General features: G+C 41.5%; 1 protein-coding gene and 1 long non-coding RNA gene across 2 annotated transcripts in view; one reads left to right on the top strand and one right to left on the bottom strand.

The window, feature by feature from the left end:
- The window catches only part of LOC307045605, a 13,606-nt gene extending 10,363 nt beyond the window's left edge, over positions 1 to 3,243 (bottom strand). The window contains exon 1 of the long non-coding RNA XR_013809956.1: positions 3,117 to 3,243. This is a non-coding gene — a long non-coding RNA (uncharacterized lncRNA). The remainder of the gene's footprint in view (positions 1 to 3,116) is intronic.
- Positions 1 to 21,283, top strand: part of rspo2 (R-spondin 2) — a 54,884-nt gene that overhangs the window by 9,755 nt on the left and 23,846 nt on the right. Inside the window, exons 3-4 of the mRNA XM_079691379.1 lie at positions 12,523 to 12,711; positions 20,941 to 21,084. Of these exons, the coding sequence (XP_079547505.1) occupies positions 12,523 to 12,711; positions 20,941 to 21,084 (333 nt within the window). The remainder of the gene's footprint in view (positions 1 to 12,522; positions 12,712 to 20,940; positions 21,085 to 21,283) is intronic.

The following is a 21,283-nucleotide window of genomic DNA, read 5'->3' as shown; positions in this document are numbered from 1 at the left end:
GGGGGGGGGGGGGGGTAGAAAAATAAAGCTTTGATGTTTAGGTTTTTTTTTTTTGTGTGAAAGTGAGACCATGTCTTTGCCATCTGTCCCCTGTGGTGCACTCCACTTTTGACCCTGGCGATCGCCTAACATCTCCCTGTTGTGCTCGGCGGGCGAGGAGGGTTGCGAGGTCTTGTTAAAGGGTTAATGAGGAAGAACTCTGTAGCAGACAGCCTATGAAGATAGAGTGAGGCAATCAGCATAGGCTTTTTTGTTGTTTTTTCGTTTAGTTTCCTTTCTTATTGTTTTGTCATCGTAATTTCTAAGAGCTATTTTCTTCCAATAGATCACATGTCTATCAAACAGTATGGCTTCTTCTCCTCCATTCTGTTGAAGAAACTTGAGTTTGTTTAAGTAGCACTCTTTTGCTCCTGCTAATTAGCTGCAATTAGCAGTTTTTATATTCTATTTATTATTTCCACTCTAATGATATGACGTTTGTGCTTTTATCTTGGTTATATGTTAAATGCAGAACATTTACTTATTATCAAGTATTATTTGCGTCTGCTATGAAGTCACCACATTTTTTCCAACCTTCTTAGCAGAAAATATTATGACATTTCCTTTGATATCACCCTAATACAGCCTCTTAAATAATTATGAGGTTACAATACACTAGATTTTCCAAAAATCATTTAAGCAATAGCTCACGACAGGCCGTGATATATGCTCATTATATCACAGCTAAGGGGCGTGGTTCGGCCGGACGCGAAGCGAAAGCTCTGGAGAGAGCTTTTGCACCTGTGGCCACTAACGGTCATCATTTCTCTGCTTTTTTTCAAGACCTGCATTAGAAAGCTTTTGAATGGGGGTAATTTTCCAGTTGGTCTACCTGCTCTTCACGTACCTCTGCATGTCGTTGTTTAGGTGCTATTTTTCTGGAGATAGGCACTCCTCTATCCACTCCTCCCGGAGGTCGAAGTTAATCTTAAAAGTTTCCATCTTATGCTTTGTACGTTTGTTTCGTAACGGAAGAAATTTAAATATATTTATAAAACTGACAAGTCAAATCAAGCAATCTGATTGGTCGATAGCGTTTTTGCGGACCTCTTTGATTACAGATTTGAAAACATCGTTGCTTGCTTTAAAAGTAGCACAATTCATTATGTTAAACCTTCAAAAGTATCTAGATATCCCTGCCCTAATGCCAAAGGAACTGCACACTGAATATCTTTTGCCGTTTGATGTCTATGTCTGGACCGCTGCGTCAAAAAGGAGGGCTTCTGCCCCGTTACTTCTCCGCTGCTTTCTTGTTGCAGTATGAATTTGCTTTTCAGCCCAACGGTATACTGTTTTTCTCAGACGCGGAGGGATACTGACTTGTTGTGAAAAGTAACTTACAATTCTACCCGTGGTATACGCTCAGTATATCACGGCTAAGAACCAATCAGATTGCTTGATTTGACTTGTCCGTTTTATAAACAGAAATACACACTACAGTGACATCTGGCGTCGTTTTAGTAAGACATTTTCACTTCCGCATAAAAAAGCCTCCGCACGTGACCTCCCGAGTGTGACGCAACATGGGGGAAAGCGGCCAGTCTAACGTGTGAATAAACATGGATCACAATGCTAGTTCTGACACAGAAGAGGTTAAAAATATATATTCAAATGCATATGATTATAATTATGAGCCTGCTAGGCGTCCAAGAGACCAGGAGCAGCCAAGGATTAGAAAAAATAACGGCCATCGGAGAGAAATGGAGCTTTGGTGTGTGGAGAACCAGTGGAGAACAGAGCAGCTGTCTTGGTGAGTGACCGGCGTTAGCATGTTAGCTAACGTCAGTCACATCACAACATTGTAAAGTTAGCAATCATATATCAGGCTATAACTAAAGTAGTATTGATAATATAGTAACGTTACTGGCAGGACTGTTGATACTGATCTATAACAGAAACTAATGCGCAAGTATCAGCCGTATCTCGCGTTACCTAATGCAACTCCACACTACGGAGCTGACCGGAGGGGAGACGCGAGATACGGCTGATACGTGACGATCTAGCGGAAAAAGGTTGTGGAGCCTCCGTTGATATGCCATTGTAAATGGCTTGATGGAAAGCAGGCTTGTAGTCGGGGAGGGTGCACAACTGATTGCAGCAGGTGAGTGAAGGTTGAGCCGGGTGCGACAGCCACCACGCCCACACAAACAACACAGACAGGGGGAAACAAACAAACACAAAGGAGACGGCTGGAGCAGTACAGCCACCACAGCGTTACCTAATGCAACTATACACTACGTCTTACGGTGCCGTGTACCGGGGGGGAGAGAGAGATGTAATACGGTTTCTTGATAAAGCTGTGGAGACGGAGTATGTGCTGCAGGGAGGTGGATGCACAACGCACCCAGGAACGAACGCTAGCTCCGGTCCTTTACCCGTGAGGGAAACTGTGGACTCGATGCCCTGACAGGCTTGAGTTTGTGCAACCTGCACAAACACAAGCTCACCATGATTACAAATGGGGAAATGCAATGTAAAATTACCGAAAAAATACCAGTTCACTAAATCACAACCGCTCAAACCAACTACAAACTACTACCGCGGATTGGGCAGAGAACGAGTCCGAGAAAGTTAACTCCCCCATGTGACGTAATATGACGCGTTTGACGTATGACGTTAAAAAAAAGCAGTTTTTAGTAGCAGAGCTCAAAATGGCTCCTTTTCCTCTGAATTCCTGCCCTTATGTCTTGTAAAACATATCAAATCCTGCATTAACATTTTTAATTGTAATTTCCAGGCAAGGTTAAGCATAAATGTAGTAAAAAAAAAAACCTGCAAGTTGCTCTTTAAGAGTTTATGCTAAGCTACGCTAAGCTAAGAAACTAAGCTTCAGATCTAGATTTAAATTCTCTGTGAGGGATATCTAACCGTCTGGCTTTGCAGTTGGTTGTGCGTTCTGGCAAGTGTGAGAAATCCACATCCAGCTCTAGCTCTGTTTTTCAGATGTGTCATCTGGAAGTCGGGATGAGTTTAGTCAAGGTGATGACAAATGGGGAAGGGAGTGTGAACCCGGGTTATGGTGGGAGAGACAGAGAAATGCTACATGGGGTGAAAATATTCCAAGCATGCTCGCTTACTTTACTGATCCTCGTCTGTGATGTCCTCGTTTTTCTCCCGCACCGGGGGAAACGTATGGCCAGGTCCCTCTCTGAAGTGTGTGTGGGTGTCTGTGTGTGACTGAGTGAGTGAATTACTAGACTTCCAGCATGTTGAGCTACAGGTGTGAAAATTAGGTGTGAGGTTTATGTGTGATAAATTACCAACATGTGGGCTAATCGGAGCCACTCCACCTTTTCCTCCACCCACCTTTTTCCTCCTTTCCCCTTTTTTTCTTCTTTCTTCTTTCTGTTGGGGGAAAACAAATTTCTCCCACAGCTTGAATGGATTTGAGGGAGTGTAAATATTGAAATATTAAAAAGGTACAGACTTTTCCCTTTCGTTTCGTGCTCATTTCTTACTTCGCACCTCGTTTGTAGTTCATCCGTAATTATTTATTGTATTGGTTATACTGTCAAAGACTTAGGAATTTTGGGCACCAGTGAATATTTATATAAATATATAAAAGATCTTGCCTCTGTCCTCGAGAGAGAGAGAAGAACTCTTTCCCCACAGATGAAATGATTTCTTGGAATGAAAACCTAAAACTTTTTAATCAGAGATTTCCCAATAAGTAAAAAACTTTCTGCTAAATTTCCGAGAGCATTATTTACACTGCCTCCGAAGTTGGTTTTCTTAAGTCATCTTTATCTTGATTTATTGACTTTCCTTTTAAATGATGACAGAGATTTCTTCAATCAACATTTTGATAGCAAAATAGAACAATCGGCAAAACAGTACAGATGATTCAGGAATTATTGGGGCGTTTCACAAGTTCTTCAACCTTCTTCTTTGCAAGAGTGAATAAACAAAGAAGGCCGAGAGAGGAAGAGCTGGCAAGAAACAGAAACCACATGCTCTTCTTCCAGTTTCTGCTCAGAGAGTGATAAAGTCCATCCGCAGGTGTCAACAATCGCACCGTCCTGCACAGATCAACCATGGCGCGTAAAGCCAATATCACCGTCAAGACAATCAAAGGCAGATGCTACTCAGCAGGATGTGCCAGGTTGATTTAAAAAAGAAAAGAGCAAAAAGATAAAAGATAAGACAGACATTTTTGGTTTAAGTCTTTTAGCATGTCTAGAGGTTAAGCTGAAGTCCTGCTAAATTCCTAATGTTCATGGATAAAAGTCCGATAAAGTGTTGCAATTTACACCCTTTTTTTGTTTAACCACTTCAAAGCTTTAGCCCTGCAAACGCAAAATCCCCAGTAGTTATTTTTAAAAGTGTTAAACGGTCTAGAATGGATTTTTCCTCCACTGGAACAGAAGTTTAAGATGATTAAAGGTTTGCATTGTTTTAGTGTGTTTTTTAAGCTATGTTGACATCGACTATATTCGACAGTTATTCCGTTGTTTTTAAGGCCCGACCGAACTTTAAAACATTTTATGGGACCGCAACCCACAGTGGAGAGACCATGCTGTTACTTGACCACCACATCAAGGTTACTCACTCAGATTTTTCCTCCTGTGTAACCATTGAGCTTTTCCATGGCGGCCATGTTCAATGGGACTCGTGTCCATCACTGTGGCAGCCAGTGTGAAAAGACTGCGGCACATACCGTGATATTAGGTCAGCTGGGCCACCTTTTACTTCTAATTTTCCTCAAACAAGAATTACGAGGTCTCTTTCCCATCCAGATGTGGGATTTGACCCAGGACATGGGATTTAAGTCATAATCCACCATAAAGATGTTAATAAGGAACCAAGGGTCGTATAGAGTTATAAAGAGTGTAGGGGTGAGAGCCACGATGAGTTCAGCTGGACAGATGGCCGAGCGCTGCAGAGAGTGTTTCCAGATTCACTGAAACACTATCAATGTCTCTATTTGACTGGCTGGTTCTGAGAGAATAGGACCATTATTACACACTCTGTACAGGTGAAATTTTCTTTCTATATAGCTGATATGGTTTAATCAACTTTTGATCATAACTAGCAAAATGATCCACCTTAGAGTGTTAACCTTTTGAGAGAAAATATTTTACAAATTTCAAGTTTTGTTCATAAACAGTAAAACCGCCATTACCCAATTGAATACCTTTAAGGGTACTGCTCTCAAAGCTTTACTTATGGTTGCTATGTTAGCAAAGTATTGCTCAAACAAACATTATTTAGTAATTTCACCTACTTTGTGAGTTTGGTCTGCTTTGGCTACAGTTTTAATAGCTTAGCCATTTAGCTAGAAACACTAGTTACTATTGCTAGTAGTTTAGCATTTAGCGTCATATTGAAATTACCACTTCACTTCAGCATAAACTAGATGGTCATATCTCAAAGAACCAGCAGAGACTCCAGAAAGTTTTTGTTCTGGAGAGCGTTCTTGATCTTCTCATTGAACTAGAACTGAGCTTATTAGCGTGTTGGCCAAATTGATGAAGGATTACTTTAACAACAATCACTATGGTAATGTGTTCATCCAATCAGTCAAATTTAGGTTTCTCACCTGCATGTGAATTTGTCTTAACCTGTTGAATCACACCAGAGTAAATGACCTTGAGCTCCTGTTTTAAGTGTGCACTAAAAAGCACATCTTTAAATTGTTCCTCATTTTCCAGTTGCCTGTTTGAACCACAGCTGCCTATTTTACCCATTTTCTACATTAACCACCATCCTTTCAAGTGATGGTTGAAATCTCCACGCTGCCCGCCTCGCCCGGTGGATCTGTGTCACGGGAACACTTTGGCAGAGCAAATATGTCTGACAGCAAATGTGTTTGCTCAGCCTCATGCTGCAAAATCATTATAAGCAGCAGGACTGTCCCAAATTATAAACATGTGCTTACAGTATGATCTGTTAAAGTAAACTGGGGGAAAAAACGTGGATCCTAAAAACCTGACTATTACCAGCTGGAAAAGAGTCGGAGGCAAGTCCAACATATTTTCTGCTAAATTGGAACAGAAATGTGCCTTCAGCGGCTTAAAATACCCCCCTCTTACCCCTTCTGTTTTTTCTCCACCATTTTTTAGCTAAGTGAAACTTCCAGTTCCATGACAAATAAAGTCACAGGCTTGAAAAGCGGGCGGTTTGTCATTTTCCATGTACTAGCTTTTAACGAGCTTGAACAATGTTGAGACGTTACTTATGAACTCTGAGTGTGAGGGTTGACACCGTTGGCTCTCCTGCCTTTAACAGCGTTTACAGTGTAAGCCTGAATGGTTAGGTGGTTAGAACAGAGATCCAGAAAGCTTCTTACAGTGCTGTTCTGTCCCGTATCTGCCCTCTTTCTCTCTTCCCAAGCTTTCTCTTTCTCCTTTAAAGTGGAGCAGCAGTAAGTTTATACCATCATTTAGGGGGAGGTGGACAATAAACAATAATTGTCTCAGTGCCACGAGGAAAGCGTATAATTCTGTTGGTGGATGTGATGCTTTCCACATGAGAGCGCAGATCTTCTTGACCTGCTGCCGCTATGCAACTCCAAAACTTGAAGTTTTCCATAGCTGCATCTTCCCCATATGACATTTATATTTACTTTAGATGTCATGAATACGCTTTTATGTCTTGTTACTTGATGAATCTTCTCGTATAGACTTTACTGTAAGTGCCCTTCATAAACAATGGACAGTGTCGCTGTTGGTTAAATACATTCACAGGCTGTATTATTAGATTTACATACCAGGGGCCCATGGAGAGATGGAGGAGAACTGTGAGAATAGAAACTGTTGTGTTTTTAATATAAGCTCTTGTCCTCCAGTTGCTTGGTTTGGAATTCCCTACTGCGTTATGATATTGCCTCTGGTCTGATGTATTTACAAATCAACTTAGCAGTAATCAACACGCAACTTATGTCAAGTTGGTTTTCTGTGCTATTATGTTTGGTTGAAAATGACACATGACAAAACAAACTAGGGTCAAACAAGAACAACCATCTTAAAAGCCATACACATCTTCGCCCCAATATCATCAACTGCTAGTATGAATACATTTCAGTTTAGGTCTAATGCTTGACTAAGGGTATTCTTATAATAAAGTAGGGGTACAAGATTAGAGAAGAAGTCTGTGTCAGTTGCCGAACGGTTGACAAAGAGGCATGTAACTACTTTTGAATACTTTTATATACATGGCAGAACACAACAAATCCTACAAGTAATAGCAATATGTACATACATATGAATGTTTTGGCATTACCTTATCCCATTTTACCATAACATATGAACCATAAGGAAATTCTTCTAAACTTTTATTGAAAATCAGATATGGTCCGGTTCATATAATCTACCTCAGGCTTTGATCAAGTATATTATAATATAATTGTCATACTATCTTGCATTATTTATGTTTTTCTTTAGCATTATAATAAAATGGTAACATTTTAAGAGCTGTAAATTGTTCCAAAGTACTGTATCAGTTTTCAGCAGCCTGAAATGTTTTTTACCGAAGTTGGCTTATAAGTACCCACATCAGTGAAACCCTACGTAAGACTGTCTTCTTGTTCTCAATGTTAAGTTTGGGGCTCTAAAAGAAACACAAAAATTATGTGCAATTTACCTTGTTAGGGTCTTCGGTTTCAGAAAGTGGGAATGGGTCAATGTGAATGATTTCATGGGTAATGGTAGGTGAGTGGAAGGCAGGAAGTGAAGCTGCCGTGGGTGGAACCCCCTGTACATGTAGAGGTTTCTGGCAGCCTTGAGCGCAGTCTGTCACGCTTGCTTTGGACTCATAAAAACGTACCTGAGACAGAGTTTGGGTTTCTGCTGGATCTCGCTGCGACCCTAATTGCTCTTGAGCTGCTTCAGAGCAAACCTCCCAGCAAGCCTATGGCTATAGAAGGAAAGTGCTACACTCCAAACATGCCGTCATTCTTCATGTTTTGAGCCTGAATGTCTTGCATGAATGAAAGAACCTTATCAATGGATATCTCCGAAGCCACTTCCCTGTATGAAGTTCATTGACGGCAAAAACCCCCCACCATTTTCTGACATTTTTGCTAAAAGGATTAATCAATTGCAAAAATAGCTGTTATATTTGTTTTTGTAGAACCACTTATCAATTTGTTGACGAAGCCATGGTTTGTGGAAATACACTTTAGCTTGATTTCCAAGAGTTTGAACTAAGCGTGCAGCTTAGCATAATTACTAGACACTGGTAAACAGTCACAGTTGTTATTTACAAGTGTTTCCAGATTTTTTGCTAAGCTAAGTCATCAGCCTGCTGGTTGTAGCTTTATATTAACACGCACACATATTCTAATATAACTCTCCACAAGAGAGCAAATATACATACGTCCCGACATGTCAACATATTCATTTAAAAGCAGGCGCACACATGAGTTGAGTTTCCCCCGGTAGATGTAAATTAGCAAAGGGATTTATTTAACATTTGTTACACAAAGTCATACTCAGTCTAGTTGAAACAATATATTGTTGAAGTGTGAGGGAGAAGATGCAGGGTCCTTCATGTGGTCCATGTAAAGCAGCAGCTTTATAGCTTGGAGACATGACACATTGAGGCACTTGTTAAGTCTTTGTTAAAAGTGTGTGCAGCTTGTTCAGTGATGTTCATATGGACACTGCTTTTTGTAAATACACTACTTGAGGCTTAGAGGGATCTTCACTTGGCTGTCAGAAGTGGGAACTGTGAATTTGTTTTGTTTCACATAGAATGTATTCTTTGGTTGAAACCGTAAACGGTATCATGTTAATCGTATGCAGGGAGTGGCATTTCCAATGGCGTGTAAACACTTCTCTCCAGGAATCCTTTCTTTTACCACTTTCTGATCATAGAACACTTTGGATTCAACATGATTGACAGACGAAATGCTCAAAGGTCCAAGATTACATGTTTTGTGGGGGGAAAAAGTAACCCACAAAAGGCTGTTGAGCATTAGTCAGAAAGCAATTCCGATGGATTGTGTTGAAATGTGTTTACTAGTTTCAGAACAGAGAGACACAATCTGCAACAAAAAAAATTGGAATCCCATCGCATATTAGATAATATGTTCCTGCCAAGTTAGGTTGAACTGCAATGATGTATATCTTCTTTAGTGCCAATTAAAAACATGGCTGCTACATGCTTTGGCAACTGTTACCAATTGTCATGCCAATAAAGCACAATTAGGTAAGATGCTTTACTCACAAGCCTCTTCCAAATACTTGTTTTAGTTTTTCTGTTAAAGAGCTTACCTTGTATTTATTCTAGTCTCAAAAATCTGATTCATATGAATGAGTGTTTTCTTTAAGATTGGCTGAAACCTGCTTGGCAATTGAAAGGTTGATGTAAAGCGCGAGACATTATACCGGTAGTGTAGGACGTGAGTTGGACGGCGCTGCTCCAGACACTGTGAATTGTGGCCTCCTTCCTGACATACCTGTGGCCTGAACCTCCAAACCTTTCCACAGACACACACATCAAGCTAATCTCCAAGATCAGCACCAAAAGAGTTTCTCTGCATCGTATACAGCCTTTCCTTTTCTCCCTGAATCGGATGCTAATTCCAGGAATTGGGGTCTGCTGCATTCAAATGATTATATGGTTCTTAATCAGTGTGAATTGCGAGAATCAGCTAAACAAATGTCTGCCAAGGAAGAGTGAGTTCTTTGAGTCCTGAAGAAACTTTTGAAGTGACTTTAATTATTTTGCTGATTGACTGGCCGGTGATCTAAGATGACCACAGGCCCTGATCAAGTTTTTCTATAATTGCTAGGATAGTATTGTTAGCACTCTGTCAGTAGTCATAGAGTTGAGCCCGCTCATAAGAGAAATAAGCTTTCCAGCTTTACAGTTTTCACTTTTGCCAAGTTGGCTATCCCTTCCTGACAGTGTTGTGTTCGAGTTTGGCGAGGGCCAGAGAGAGTCAATGTGAGCAAGTTAATGTGAATGTCAGCTTGCTGTAAACACAACCCTGACTGTATACTCTGCAGAAATATATGGTTAAGTATGAGGTTTGGTCTAATGCTTCAGTTAAGTTTTACTGAATGGAAGGATTGACAGAATAAAATACAATATATCTTCTATTATAATCAGATTTTGGTCTTACCGGAAACTTTTAAAACAGCTGCAACAGCTTTTTTTTTAAATGACCTTTTCAATTTTTTAAGCTTATTTTTATGTAATTATTATTATTATTAAAAGTGTGTAAACATATACATATGTGAAACTATCAGGAGAAAGAAGCTTGCACAGTAACTTTAGTAAATCAACAAGGTAAAAATGCTGAATACTGTAATTGAGACAATTATAAATTCGATAACATCACCTGTGCCCCCAAGTAGAGTCAATTAGCTACTGACTGCTGAATTGAGAGAAAAAAGAAGATAACAGCATTGGAAACTGATATACAACATAATAAAATCTCAGACATAAGACACAATTTTTCATCTACGATTTGAAATGCCAAATCTATGGTTTCTCTTTTGCGTTCTAGCAAGTGAGTGCTGACTGCAGACAATCACCAATCTGTGTGATGAATATGCTCCGAGCGCACAGCCCTGCGCTGTTGTGATCGATGGGGTGTCGCTGTAAACGTCATCCCTAAAGACCACAAGAGACACTTTCTGATTAGCACTTAATCTCACTTCCATCAACCCTGGCTTCAGAAGAATGAGTGTAGCTTGGCAGGGCCAGCATACCTCTCTGAAGACCAGAAAACCAACAAAAGAAATGAAAAGTCTGACGTCCGCTGACTGCTTTCAAACGATTATAAACTGATGCTTGCACAGAGTCCTCTTAGAGCTCACTTTCGTCTGGGTAAATCTGACCGAAGAAATGTAATATGCGGAGCGACGGCCAGTAACGCAGGCGTGCTCCACTCTGTCTCTCAGGTTTTGTCCAGTTTGCTGTACAGTGTTTTTTATAAAACGTTGTGGTAGGTCGCTCAGTTTGTTACCAGCTCCCTGTTTGTGATATTTAAGACTTGGCTTAGATCAACTGAAGTGTTTTTCGACTTGAGCGATTGGTTTCGCCCTAGGACATTTTCCTGTAAATGGGACGCTAAGGAGTTTACATTGCAAGTCACTTATTGTGGAATGGATTGTCTTGTTACTGGCAACTCAAGCCGAGGGCAGAGCCACTGCGGTTTTGGGGGGCTTTCGTCGGCTGCCTTGACACTGTTCGAGAGGGCCAGCTCTGACCAGAATTAATGCAATATTCACATTCATAACCAATCAGGGTTCAAACAGCAAGAGGGGAGCCAGAGTTTTCATGAATGACAAATTGTAGAATTGGACTTATTTACTATGAATTACAGAACATCCTGCTGATATATCTATTATGGTTGTGTTGGTTTGTATTCTTGTTTTCTGCTGGTCAGCCCTCCCACAGTTGAGTCTGATTGCTTGAGTTCACCATGTCCTTGTCATCGGGTGAAGACAGGGTCATCCACACATGAGGGATGATATGACGATCTCAATGAATTCTGCCTTTCAGTAACTACTGGAGAATAAACAGCGTTCTTAACCACTATATTAAAGTCATCTTTCATTGTAGACCGCATATTGAAACGTAGCTTTTTTCTCTTAGGCCCACACAGGATGAGATGTAAGATCTATAATAACTGAAGGCAAATAATGAACACATAATCCTCATTCAGAGTAAGAGATGTGTACATGTGTAGAGACCAGTAAAGAATCTGGGCATTGAATTTTTGGTGCTCACTGGTTGCGATTATTTTACATCGTTGGTTGTCCCACTGTGTGCTTTTCGCACTATCATTAGGTCATTATGTAAACTGGCTGAATATGTGGCACAGTGATGAGGTGCAACATTCAAGCATTGTGCGATGGCCAAGAAGTTTGGGGTCTTCACTCGTTTTAGGAGTGAAGGTACAAAGCATTTATGCTAAGGTTTACGGGGCTCTTGCAAAGTTTTTAAGCCAGACATCTTCAATAAAGTCGATTATGGGCAATGTTTGTTAGTCTAAGTTAATGGTCGGTCTAAAGGTGAGAGTGTGCTTACTGAACAAGTGCATATTACTTGTAAACAAACCAGGTCTGAAGGCAAAAGTCTTCAAAGCTTTTAGTGAACAAATTGCAAATGAATCAAATTGCAAATCTTTAGTAAGACCTACCAAATGAGGAACTTTCCTAACCTTAACAATTTGAGGTCAATGCAAAATCGAGGGTTCCCACCCAGACACGACTGTGAAAAGCCAGCTGTCATAGAGATTGATGAGACATGATGATCATCAAATATACATCACTGCATAGACCCTCTTCTCTAAAAGACAATCACGCTAGAAGGAGAACTTGTTTGTGTATTCTAAATGTACATAGCCTTGTGAGGGATAAAAAGGAGGGCTTGAGATAAATATTCAAAAATCACAAATTTCCCAAATTAGCTGGAAGAATCACTGACATCAGAATTGTTTTTGTGGGGAGGTTTCAGATATTGTTTGATGATTTACTTCCATTGTATTAATCACCTTCACTGTTTACTCCTCTGTGTGTCCTGCAGCTAGCTATGGAACGTACCCCATCTGCAAAGGCTGCTCCGTGTGCTCCAGGGACAACGGCTGTGTAAACTGCCAGCCCAAACTCTTCCTGTTTTTGCGAAGAGAGAGAATGAGGCAGTACGGGGAGTGTCTTCACGACTGCCCAGCCGGATACTATGGCATGCGCAGCCCCGAACTCAACATGTGCTCCAGTAAGTCCTTTTGAGTTTTTAACCTCGCACTCCAAACCCCACCCCTAACATCCCTGGCTTTCCCCTTCTTTCCCCCCAACAACACCACATCTTCCCCAGAGACACAGTCCCTAAAGCTCCCCTTTTGTCTCACAGCACATGATTTATTGTCAATTATCCATAGGAGACACACATACCGCGCAATTTTAACGGCTCATTCGTCCACACAGGTGGATGTAAGTAGTGAAGCCTCGTCTAAGCGGTGTCACCCTCGGGATTTAACGGTGAACTCCAGCAAGGACGATCGCTGTTTCTCATTTATCTTTAACACCCCCTCTACACTTACAATACCAAACATCCTACAGTCACGAGGATGTTTGAAGGCATGACATTCAGGTGCAAATTCAACCAAGATGCACTACAGATTCAGCCAAACCGACCCCAGAGACTCAAACGCCCACATTAAAAGCACTTTTGGCTATGTCATTCAATATCATCTGAACTATAAAAGGTGATTATATATCCGCATTAGGGAATGAAACTGACCTCTTTTGTAGCTCGCCTGTAAGAGCTTGTGGATTTAGACTTTCACTAGACAGTGTAATTTATTGGCAGCCAATGACGTCTTTGACTTTGAAAAAAAACCCAGTCTCAATTGAAGTGTCCAGATCCTCCACCACCAACTGTGCGTTTATTGAAGTTCGATTAAAAAAAACAAAGCATTAAGTGCATCAAAGCCCAGAAGATTAGAAGTCAATTCAGGGAGAGTACACACATGATCTGATTTCTAAATTTGGCACAATTTTTAATGATTGTTTCAGAGATAAAAACGCATTAGATCTTTTATTAATAGTCTCCTTTTTAAACATATTACTCATGTGGCCTGAAGTCAAAATATGAAATGTTATTTTTTCACAAATCTTGTTGTGGAAAATACTGTAGATGACGCACACATGTCTAACCCTTTCAATTATGCTTTACTGTGAAAAAAAAATCCAAACAATTGCAGCGAAAAATGTTATATGCTCTTTTGATTCTCGTTAAAGAATAACTCTGAAATCCAATTAATTAAATGTGTCCCTCTCCTCCTTATGCAGCACCCGGATCTCATAACCTTATTTTAACATGAACTAAGCTCGTAGAGAGAGACGGAGCCTTTTTATCTTATAACACGGTGCCAAAGGTGTTGGCTGAGTGTTTCATAAGAAAACAGAGAGAAACTTGAACTCGTTTAGTTTCCCAGTGCCAAAATCCTGACAGACGAAAGCACCAGAGGAGGGTGTCCGGACCTTTAGGCCCAATAATGCAAACATGTAGCAACCGCAGGAAGAAAAAAGAGAAAATTAAAACTTCAGTACCCATACATCTTACAGTTTGACGTGAGAGCCTGTTTGTGTTTAGCTGGACATGCTGGGATTCTACAGCCTCCTACTTTAGGAGGAGGCTAAGGTTGGATGGATGTGTCAAACACCGGAAATGTTACCCCAAAGGCCACTGTACTTTACCTGTGGGAAACTTAAAATAAACTTATTTTGACTTATTTGCATAACCAACAATGTCATCAATGCTAATGCTAAGCTAGCTCTTGATTGTCATTAGGCCTAAATACCTTTTAGCTACATGTTAAACGATATCTTCACATTTTCTCAAATATGAAGATATGGCATTTTTTTACAGGCACTTAGTGTTTGAAGTTATTTTCCCAAATGTTTCCAGTGTCTGATTACACAATAAGCCAAATGAGACAATTAAGATATTTTCCAGATACATTGTTTTATTTATTTGATCTTTAATCGGAATTCAGTTTACCTAAAAATTCCATTTAAGCGAAAAAGGTCAAATTACGGGGATTTCTCCTATGCCCCAGCAGTTTAGTCATTACGGCTTAGAACATCTCCTTCTGCAGTTTTAACCAGTAACAGTGATCTAAACCCTTTTTTCATGACTCATATAATTGGAACAGAATGACATCTTGTTCTCTGTTAAATTACCCTTTTTCTTTACTTTAATCCCACTATCCTAACCGCTGTATCCCCATATTGGGTACATTTGGACTTGAACTGATCCTGAGTGCGGCGAGTTAATCTGAATCCCTCTCCGTACATACTGTTCATAGAACAACATCTTGTATTGTCACGTAGCATCAGATCTCAGAGTGAGGACCACTTTGATGTGATCGCTCTTTCAGTCATGGCTTTCTAATCCAGTTTCCTTTTTGACCCTCATTCTCAGCTGCGCCCTGCATGTCAATTTCAATAAACAGTTCAGGTCCAACTTTCGTAAGAGGATATTTTCCTGGGTTGGAGGCTAATTGTCAGGTCAGGGAATGGTGAGTTGACACTGGTACCTATGAGAGAACAAATGACGGTGACGGGCTCTCTCCCGCTGCGGTCAGAGCTGACGGGTGCTCCTGGTTTCCAAAGAGGCCTGGAACGTGGCATTACGTCTCTGTTATCATGAGCTTTTTAAACACAGGCTCTGAAATCACTCAGGGAACAGCTGCTTATTATTACAACTGAATTTCCCTGTGTGATCTTATCTCATTCAAGATTTTTTTTTTGTGGACTGCCATGGATAAAGGAAAACAAGGGCCAAGACAAGAGGCTTGTAAACTCGTCCAGTCACTGGCTTAGTGTTCAGTATTTTCGGAGGGCCTCCTGAAGCATGTGACTGAGAGCCATTCACACTTTTATGCTCTGTAGACTAGTAATATTCGGTTTCATTCTAGGATAGGAACGTTTTAGCGATAATGAGCTTAAGGCCAGTGCAATACCGCTAATTGTAGATTTAAATAATCCTTTTCTGTTCATGTTAATCTAAAGTCTTTTTTGGGGGGAAAATGCTGTAAACGGCATTTAGAATTTATTTTGAGCATCATGTGTGGGCTATAAAGTATCCCAGCATGCACAGGGCAAACATCTCATGACACAAACATATTAAAAGTAGAAAAACAAAAGGAGGTTGCATTTGTATGCAGACTGTACACACTTTGAAACAATGCCCTTTTCAATCACAGAAATGGTTGAATATTGTATTTTATTGTAATAAAGGGCAAATTAAATCATTTTGAATCAAGCTATTTGCAAAGAAATCAGCATTTATTTTCTATTGTAATGTTCTTGAATGTCAGTCTTGGAAAAATGTAAAGAAGTTACGATGAGTTACTTTTTTTTATTATGAATGGTGGTGTATTTACCTTACCATGCCAATAACTCATTTGTAATGACTACTTAAGGACATGCGCCTAACTTGATGAATTTTAAATGTACGGCTTTCATTCTAAGTGGGATTATCCTACACTGCAGAGAAAATGACTCTATAATTACAGCCAACAACAATGTTAACTATACTTTCCGCAACATTACATAACTAAAGGCCCATTTAAACCTACACTTGAGCTGGACTCAAGTGGCCCCAAACATGGGAGCCACAATGTTAACAACCATCACTTAACTGTAGCCGGTTCGTTAGCGATGTCTTTTTCTTGCATAATACCTTCCTGTATGTCCATAAATTATGTTCTTAGGTCCCTGCTCTACAAGAACTCCTTTCAGCAGCTAATGGATAGGTTCATATGAGCCATAAACCATATGCAGTAACTCCAGTGTTATCCACAGGGGTTCTTATCAGCCGCCCAGAAGAGGCCCCACACCAGTGTCTGTGGGTGTCAACCCACCGCTCGGCATGGAAGATTTGTAGCAACGCTCACACAGTACACCGCTTTATGTACAGCCAAATATGTGTGAATGAGGTGCAGTCATGCTCTCTCCTGGGCCACATTTCATAATACCTCTTTTTTTTTTTTAAACATACATTCCCAGGCAAAAGCATATTCTGTCATTTTGTATCGCATGCAAGCTCTCTGGCTTAAGAATTATGAGCTGAAAGGGGACCATCGGAGCTGTCTTTTTGAAAAGAGAAAGTGTTGAGAGGGTCAGCATGGGAGCAAGGCTGCATTCAAAACGTCCTCCCTCAGGGCATATTAAGGACCCCCCACTGCTACACACACATACACACTCTAGCCACCAACCGAGTTGCCTTATCCTACTGCAGCATGCTTTCAAACACGCAAAAACCCCAGCTGTGTTCCCTGCCAACCAACATCCAGTCAGATCAAGGCCTGGGATTGCCAATATCCTGAGAGCGTGGTTTAAATATCACAGTCCCGTCAGTGCCAGCCTAATGTGCCGCTCGAGACTTCTCTGTCAGAGGTAATTGTTTTGGATTTCCAATTGTGATTTCTTTTTTTACTGGGTTGCTCACACTGAGGAAATCTATTACCAGATTCTATTGTTGTATTTCTCGCTGCTTTGTCACATAAAATTACATCTGGAAGTAGAAGGTGATTGGATGTGCCATTTCCAAGATCATTTTAGTTTTAAAGTACACCTTGGGAAATCGTTGGGTTTGAGGTGGAAAAGAGCCATGAATCATGTTGGTTCCGAGGCTGTAAAAAGGAACTAATATGGGTTTTTGTAACCTTTAGTTGGAGGCGCTGGCAGCCTCTTTCCATGTATTTCATTCAAGTTCTCACTTTCTCACTAATTCTGAGCTTGTGGGTATTTCCATTGCACGGTCTGACCAACAAAAATACCCAGTTGCTTTTGGCCTTTGAGCTTTATCGAGGGACATTTAACCATCACACATTTACTCTTTCAGATTTGCCAGACAATACAATGGACCGGCAAAATCACAGCCAGGCGCAGAGTTGAATAGGGTTATTTCTCACAACTTCACTGTGTGTACTTTATTGAGAATGGAAAGGCTGTCTGTGCTTGACCACAGTGTGAAGCTCGAGCTGTCTGCGTGTATGCTAAACAGATACAGGAGCAGACTGTAATCCTTGGAGTGGAGACGCTAGGAAGACTGCTGACACATCTGTCATTGCTGTTCTCTCTCTGGGAGATACCGATTGACAGGAACACCACTTCTGCTTCACCTAGCTGTACATTGACGCACTGAGGAGCAGGTGGAAACAAGACAGCACAGAGACAGTTGGGAAGAACATGGCAGCTCTGGCCTTTGCCAAGAGCTCCTGATATTCCGCACTACATTGCTGGGTAGAAGCGAGCAAGCCAAAGCCTCCATGTCAGCCAAAAACTGGGGCCTAGAGAGTAGATCAGAGCTGTTCAACCCAGCTTGGAGTCAAACAATGGAAAAAAATAGGGCTTGTTTTCCCCATCACATTGCCAGGTCTTTTACGATACCGACACTCCTGCTGCGCCACATCGGTTCTGGTTAGCTTTGTGGAGGGGTCTGAGACTCCAACTCAGATAACGTAAAAAAAAAACCTGTGTGGAACATGAGAGATCATCCATCTAAATGATTTAGCGCCTTTTTGCTTTCATAGTGAATATTTAAATGAATGGAGTGATTCACATGGTGCTGTCAGGCTGCAGAGGAACCACAGTTGACTAGAGCTGACTTGAGGCTTTGAGTGTCCGTGATAATACCGGTGGGTTCCCTACCAATACCGCAGCTGAGGGACCGCCAAGTTTGCGCCATTAGATCACAAGTGACATCATCTTTCAACTCCAAATGCACTTGACAAGCATACCGCAAACCATTCAATCGCATAGCCAAACAAACACAAAAGTGTATCTGCGAAAATGGGCAATGGGGGAATTTGTAGACGACCCCTCAAAAATCCTCGGCCTATTCAGCTTTTCACATTCCTTTCAAAGCTGAAACACAAGGCTGTTCCTCCTGTGTTCATGATATAACTCACAGGCCTATAACTCACAGGCCAGAACCAGGCTGGGAGATAATGATGATAATACGTTTAAGTCCCGGGAACAGAGGGCCTTCAATGGGATCTGATGACCTCATTATTTCTCATTAGTCTCCCTGAGGCACCTATACGAAGATTTTAAAGGTGGTCCAGAGGTTAATCCTGCAGGGAGAATGAACCCGCTCCCCTGTATCAGTTTCTGGAGCTGCTGGCCGAGTTAGCCTAACTGACCATTGATCAGTGTGGGAGCTTCTCCAGTGTCAGAGATAGCCTACGCTGTCCCAGATAGCCTTTGTTCAGATAACTGGACAGAAGGATAAATGTATGTCAGTGCGATCCTTTCCTACCCGTCTCACTCTCGGATGACCTCTGACCCTTCAGCTTTGCCTCCCTGCATTCTAACTCCCATGGAGCCGCATTGATGTACCAACCACCTCATCAATCCTGCAGAGAAGACATTATTACTTATCTTCTATTTAGAACATTTCCGGGCATTTGTGGCATTGCCTTACTGATGGGATGTTTTAATCAAAACACTTGTCAGGTGCCACTGCTGCTGCACGATACAGTATTTCACACAGCTGTGTTGCTCCTATTTACCGTCAATAACTGAGGATTGCACAACAACCCCAGCGCTTTAGAGAACTCCCAGATGTTCTTGTTCCCCTCGCTTAGTCTTTTACTTTTTTTTGTTTGGGAGCTAAAAGTCTCTCAGGTGATGACAGGCCTGGGAAGTGTGAAGGGTAAAAGACAGCTCAGTGCATTCCAATTAGGTCTGTGATTTATTAGCCTGCTTCTTGTATTGGGCTTCTCTTGTATTAAGCCTGAGTTGAGCCTGATTCAGAGTAAAGTGGATAAGATGCAGATAGCTAGAATTAAAAAGACAGAAAAACACTTTACATAAGTTTGACGTACACATTACAGCCCAAAATCTTTCTACTGTACCGCGTAACTCCCGAGATCCAGGACATATGTTGTGATATAATATAAAACGGAGCAAAGGTAATACCTAGATAAGATCAAATCAAATAATTAAATGAATAACGTGATGTGAGAACACAGGAAATTACCAAAGGGTTCAGCGATTTATGGTCAGTGTGTTGACGTCTTTTCAGAATGCAGAGTACAGCTGCATTGCAGAGTGGGTTTATCTCCAGCCATATCTGATTGGTATGTGTGTGTTTGTGCATATGTGTGTGTATCCATGGTTTGTTTAGACTCGTCGGGAAAGCGTGAGACCAGAGTGAGTGGGCAGAGGCCATACTTTAGGGTTCAAAGTAAAGCGGGGAGGGACCCCCTCGTTTTGGAGGAATGTCGAGGAGGAGGCCTGATGGTTAGCTGGAGATGGTGTAATTAAGGGGTGTGATTGTGAGAATCTTCCCTTCCCCGGGCCCTGCAAGGGTCACAGATAAAAGAGCAGCCCTCAGCACCCGTCTCCGCTCTCACATGTGGAAAATCACAGTAACGCAGGTTTTACGCGCAGAGAAATGCGCACGCGCTAATGTGTGGTTGCGTCGCCGTTCGAGGCACAATGAGTGAAGCAAATGACACTCTACCTGCAGGCGGAGGGTGACAGTGGCTGCAGGTTACAAAATGTGGTTTCCCGACATTGGAGGCCTATTGGAACACATAGATCCTGTCAGGAACGTCATAAATTAGCCAGCTCTGGGAGGCTCCTTCTAATCATGTGGGCCTGCCCTGCTGGTGTGGTTGTTGTAATTTGGCCCTGCCTGATGTGCTATTTGCAGAGTAAAAGCTTGATGACACATTGCTGTGCCTTTCTTTGCGAGCGCCCCGCTGCGTGTCGCGCGCAGCCGGCAGGGTGTGGCGTGGGAGGGTAAGTGTGCTGTTGTTTTTGCTGACTTAATGCATCAACATTTGTTTGGTGAGGCAGAGCTAAATGGTGTCCCCCTCCCCATGCATATCCCTTCCTCACTCACCTTTTAACCTTCCATATCGTAGCCAGAACTTAATGGTTCAGCACAGATGGCTGGCGTTTTGATTATGAGCCCTCATACTCCTTATAATTAAAACCTGACTTCACATTAATCCTCAGTTATGGACACAGACATGGGTTGGAGCAGGGTGCAGTGATAAAATAGCATATTATGGACACCTAATGGGATGTACTCTTCCTGTTGCAGCACACTGTTAGTTGAAAACATGTGAGCTTCTGTGTTTGTTTCCAGATTGTTGGATGTTGGTGCAATATGTTGAAAGAGCCCAGCATGACATAGTGCCTCACTGTCTGATGTTGTTTTTTCACACTGTTGAACATTCCGAACATGAACAGGAAGATGAAAAATAAAATATCTGTCAAGCGAAACACATTTTCTGAAATACGCTTGCGCCCTGGAGAGAAATGATTCACTGGGCATCGACAAATCTTTTTTTTGTGGGACAGACAGCATAATCCTTTCAAGAACCCCCATCCCCAAACCCCTTAGCTTTCGATCAACTCCAGATGAGAGGGATCTCAGACCCTGACGACTCTCCTCTTTTCCCCCTTCTTCCTCCAGGGTGCAGGATAGAGAACTGCGAGTCCTGCTTCAACAAAGACTTCTGCACCAAGTGCAAGTCAGGCTTTTACCTGCACAAAGGGCGCTGCTTTGAGAAGTGCCCCGAGGGCTTTGCCCCGCTGGAGGAAACCATGGAGTGTGGAGGTATGTTACATGACACAAATATGTACAAATAATTAAAGAAACGTCCAATCTGAATAAACAACATTGCCTACTCTGTCAGACCATTTCTGACTGTTAAGCTTCTTCTAAAATTGTGTATACTAGAGATGGTCATAATGATACATCAGCGTGCGTTCATCAGTTTGTATAAGTTTCACAAAATTCTTCATTATCACCAAAG

This window comes from Notothenia rossii (genome assembly GCF_949606895.1).
Source record: "Notothenia rossii genome assembly, chromosome: 7".
NCBI lineage: Eukaryota > Metazoa > Chordata > Actinopteri > Perciformes > Nototheniidae > Notothenia > Notothenia rossii.
The sequence above is the reverse complement of the archived record's forward strand: the minus strand, read 5'-3'. Positions and strand labels throughout refer to the sequence as shown.